The 5,190-nt window shown below is 35.7% G+C and overlaps 1 protein-coding gene across 1 annotated transcript; it reads right to left on the bottom strand.

Moving 5' to 3' along the window:
• Positions 1 to 2,904: 2,904 nt before the first annotated feature.
• Positions 2,905 to 3,504, bottom strand: LOC104901532 (uncharacterized). The gene has a single exon (XM_010689120.2). It carries the CDS (start codon positions 3,502 to 3,504, stop codon positions 2,905 to 2,907), a length of 600 nt encoding a protein of 199 aa, XP_010687422.2.
• Between the last annotated feature and the right edge of the window lie 1,686 nt (positions 3,505 to 5,190).

Below are 5,190 nucleotides of genomic sequence, written 5' to 3'. Positions count from 1 at the left end.
ATTTCCCCATTATCCCTTTGAAGAAGAGTAATGTTGTTCTAGACTCTTCTTGCTTTTGCATATGTGAAGAACAATTTTGAGTTTGTATCGCCTTGAGAAATCCAATTGATTCTGGATTTTTGCTGCCATATGCTAGTATCAACTTGTAACCAGTGTTTAAGTTGATTATAACAAAGCTTTTCCTCTGCTTGAGCTGAAGTACTCATATGAATTTCAGGGTTGGCCTGAACATCAGTAAGTCTTTTTCTATACTCATCAATTTTCTGTAAAGCATGAGAGTAGTGGTTAAGTTGTAAATTCTTCACAGCCACTTTCACAGCTTTCATCTTAAGCCATAGACTCTGCATTTTGTGGGTTCCTTCAATAGACTGCCAAGCTGCTTGAATGATATCCTTAAAGTTCTTATGATCAGCTAGAACATTCTGAAATTTGAAAGGTTTACCACCACCTTTACTTTGACCCCCTATATCCATCAAAAGAGGTGTATGATCTGAAATTCCACTAGGAAGATACTGAACAGACACATCTGGGAATCTCATACTCCAAGCATCATTTACATATGCTCTATCAATTCGACTTTCAATTCTAGCATCTCCAGTACTCTTGTTACTCCAAGAATAGAAGAGACCATTTGTAGGAGCTTCCATCATTTGACTCTCCATACAAAAGTAGTCAAATCTTGAGTTTCAGCTTCAGTTACTGGGGCTCCATGTAATCTATCTTCAACTTTTGAAAGTGCATTGAAATCTCCAATTATCACCAAAGGTTTGACACTGTCATCTGCAATTTACAGGAGCTCTTGCCACAGACTTTTCCTATCTTGTATTGTATGTAATCCATACAAAGCAGCCATCCAACATTGAATATCACCAGCAACAGATTCCACATTCATTAATATAACTTGTTCAGATTTTAAGACCATCTGCACCCTGATACTCCCTGGTTTCCACCCAAACCATATTCTACCTTTAGGAGAGTATTCATTATTATCAACCCAACACCAATCAGCCCCGAACCTCTTCCTAACTTTTTCCACATTATTCCTTCTAACTTTAGTTTCAAAAATAGCACAGACCTCACAGTGATGATGATTTAAGAAGTGTTTAACTTCCTTTTGTTTAAGAGGATCATTCAGTCCCCTTACATTCCATGCTGTCATCCACATCAAGATAAATAAGGGTTTGGTCCCTTAGCACCCCCACGTATACCTGAGCTTTGTCCATTGTGGTGAAAGTTAACAGCCTTCACATATTGATAAGCCAGTTGCTTATTCTTATCCTTGGATTTTCTAGTGACAAGCTTCCATTCTCCTTGATGTTCATCAATTCCAATTTCATGTGTTGCTAAGACATTTGGTGAATTTATTGGGGTGACCACCATACTTAGATCTACTGTAGTAGTAGGATCACCAGTTATCCCAGCATCAACTACTACCACAAGATCACCAGTAGGAGCCTTTTCCATTCCACCAGCCTTAGCTATTTCCTCTGTCTTTTCCCCTGGAGGATTAACTTTAAGGACCCATTTCTTAGTGACTTTAGTGGTAGCTTTAGGATTAGCTTTCAGACCATCACAATTATGACCAATGACAGAGCATTTGTTACAGTATGTTGGTAACTAGTCATAAATGACTTTCTGGGTAAAAGTCACCCTAGTTGGCTCCACTATTTTGAGCTCTCTAAGAATCTCCTTAGTTATATCCATTTCAATCAGGACTCGAGCAAAAGACACCCTCAATGCCTTGGTGGTGCATTCATCAGCATATATAGGCACTCCTAATAAACTACCTATTCTGCTGAGAGAATCATCACTCCAGTAATGCAACGGCAGATTGGGAAGTTTTACCCAGATGGGAATAACTTTCAAAATCTCATTGTGAAAATTAAAGCTTGGAGACCAGGATTTCACAATAAGTGGTTTACCATAAAACATATGAGGACCTGACAATAGAATACGATCTTTATCTACTGCATTTTCCAGCTTCACCACAAAATACCCTTCTTCGTGTTTAAATTTTTTTGGCTCAAACCCTAAACTCCATTGTGTTTTAACATATGATATTAAAGCAGTAAGAGTTGGATTTTGACCGACTACATACACAATGATAGAGTTAATCCAGATTTCACTAAGCTTAGCAACCTCATCTTTATCAAGTTTTGCAATAGGTTTACCATCAATCAACTCAGGAGTGATAAATTTGAGCCCCATACCTTTATCAGACATCCTACTTTGAGCTGTGAAGGTTTTCCATTGCTGCATCGCTTCATTTTCCTTCGTAGCAACTACATTAATTACCTCATTTCCATTACCCTCCGTAAGAGTTACTGTTCCATTGGATTGAGCTTCCTTATTCTTTGCGAGTGAGGTTTCCTGAATGCCAGGTTCTTCCAAAGACGTTGCCGTCGTCGGAGTACTACTCTCCGGCACCACCATCTTCTTTTTGCAAGCCATAAAGATCAGAAAGTGCACGATAGCAAAACCCTAATCATGCGCCTTGAGAGCTTTCTTAACGGCTAGTTTTCGTACTTTTTCATAGTCCATCCTTGAGTTTTCCTTCTTATTTGAAATTAACGTTTACTAACACCACTATTAAATTCATAATCAAACAACTGAATAACACATACACCTGCAAATTATATACTACATTAATAAATGAGATCACATGTCATGGTAATAAAACCTTCGCTAAATGACTCTTTAAATTTTCCTCTTCTTCAGTTAAGTAGTCCTTTGATGCAAGCACTTTGAATAATTCCAAATTGATCTTCCTTTATTTCATAGAAACTTTCCTATTTTCCGACAACACCCTCTCATTTTGAGTTTCCATTTCGAACATCAACCTCTCAATTTGTGATTCTCTTTCATACTTCAACCTAGTTAGTTCCACTTCAGTTTCTAAAATTTTCATAAATTTATTTTCTCAATATTATCCACCCATTGTTGGAATGCTTCTGATGGCATGTTCACAACTTTTTCCTTCCCCTTATTTTTGCTGGACCCATCGCTTGGAGTTTGGACAGAACACCCTATATCACCACTGGTTGGTGTATTTGGGTCAGTTGAAGTGGAGTAGTTTCCAGTTTCATTAATCCTCCACCTCTTTGAACTACTTTCTTGAGTTGTTGCCTTCTTCTTGCACTTCTTAACAATATCCCCATAAGGCTTCCATACATCACAACCCTTAATAATTTCCAAACAATGCCGGTCATTAAAATCCCTATGGTGAGGCTTGTTGTTACTCTTGTAAATAGCGTACGTTGTCTTTATAACATCATCATCGCATTTACTACTTTTTCTCTTTGACTCTACTTGAGCAAATGCACCAACAAAGTTCGATACACTAGCATTTATTCGTTTCCATCGACTTCTTAGAGGATCTAATTCCCTTTCTTTTAATAGATCAGTTTCTCTCATTCCTTCAACTCCCTCTGCCCACATTTTGTTTATGTATACACTAACCTGCTCATACATATTTGTAATTCTACCCCCAAAAGGTCTCTCCATTTTGCTTAGTATTTTGAAACTTGTCAGTACTCACTGAAGCCAAGACTTCACTAGGACTTCCTATTCAGCTACAGACCAATATTTTCTTAGTCCCTTTTCGACTTGCGACTCTTTACCTTCAGCATCATTTTCTTCATTTCCTTCTTCATTAGTGTCGTCACCTTCAACAGATGGAGCACAGTTATGATATGAAGTATTGAAGTTCGAAAGTGAACCTCAACCTTGTGATGTTTGAAAATGTTGGGACGTAGGAAAAATTATTTCATCTACAAAAATATGAGTTGGGATAACATAGTTCTGTTGGAATAAGAAGGAAATTGGGAGAACGAACTAGGATTAGAGAAACTTATATTTTGTGACTGATATAATTGGGAATACTGAGTGGCAGAACTCATATTTTGCACTCCGTAATTTGGATATTATGGAAAGTTTTGTGAACTGGGTTCAACATAATTATTGAGATCGATTTGAGAATTACAAAAAGATTGCAAATTTGGATTATTTTGGGGTTGCGGAGTATTTTTGGATTTTTGTTGGTTTTTTCCTCCCATTTTTTGGATCCATATCTTAAATAAGTGTTTAATGAAAAGAGGTATATGAAAAATATATGGAAATACCTCAATATTGGGCTCTATTTATAGAGAAGAGAAAAATAGAGTTGTTGGTAAAGTTTTTTATTTAATCTTTAATTATAAAATATGACCATTATTTAAAAAAAGGTCAAAAAAGCATGAACAATTTCTTCACAACCTCAACCATTCACCACAATCTATTACCAACCGTTAGATCCAAAAACACAATTCTCATGAACCAATTAATAATGTTTTGCCACTTGTCACGCTCAAGTGATACTTTTCAGATTTTTTTTTGTAAACGGTTCATCACTATAAACTGGGATAACACATCTCTTCCTCCCTTTTTTTTTCTCTATCTTCTCCCAATAGAGTGTGATCTCCTAATTGCCTACCCATATACCCAAATTTGAATATATATTGTACTTACTCTGTTTTTTTATTGATGCTACATTTCCCTTAAATGAAAATGTTGTAATAGATGCTACAAACCATAAATGGATCCCTTTTCAGCATAAAAATCTTAAAATACTATTAAAAAGTTGATGGTCCCCCACCTTCTCCTTTAAAATACCCATATATTTTCTTTAACAAATGTTTTTTTTTATTCAAAAAGTGATGGACCCCTACTTTTTCTCTCTACCTTTCTTAAAAAGAAAAACACACTTTCTCTATGTAGCATGTATAAAAAAACAGAGGAAGTATAATTCAATCCAAAAAAAAATGATAATTAACAAATTAAAATTATAGTGATTTATCAACGAGCAAATATCAATGTGACACGCAAATTCACACCAAATCAAAAGTGAAAAACAATGAAACATAAGCAAAAAATATATATCTTACACCACATATTTCAACCAAAAAAAAAGTTTGAAAAAATTAATAATATATGACTAAAATCAACAGATAAGAAAGGAAGGAGAAAAAAACTACTTGAATATGAAGGGATGAATTGTAGGAGACGAAGACAGAGAGAAGTCAGAGAACATTGTCCTATTTCATCCCATATTTCTCTCTCTCTCTAAATTCTGTCGCGGATCGGCGATTTCAATCTGTCGATTTTCTTCAACTCTTGTTGTTTCACTGGATTTGAGAAAAGCTAACCCTAATT

This window comes from Beta vulgaris, chromosome 8 (assembly GCF_026745355.1).
Source record: "Beta vulgaris subsp. vulgaris cultivar EL10 chromosome 8, EL10.2, whole genome shotgun sequence".
NCBI lineage: Eukaryota > Viridiplantae > Streptophyta > Magnoliopsida > Caryophyllales > Amaranthaceae > Beta > Beta vulgaris.
This window is presented reverse-complemented; position numbering and strand designations above follow the sequence as displayed.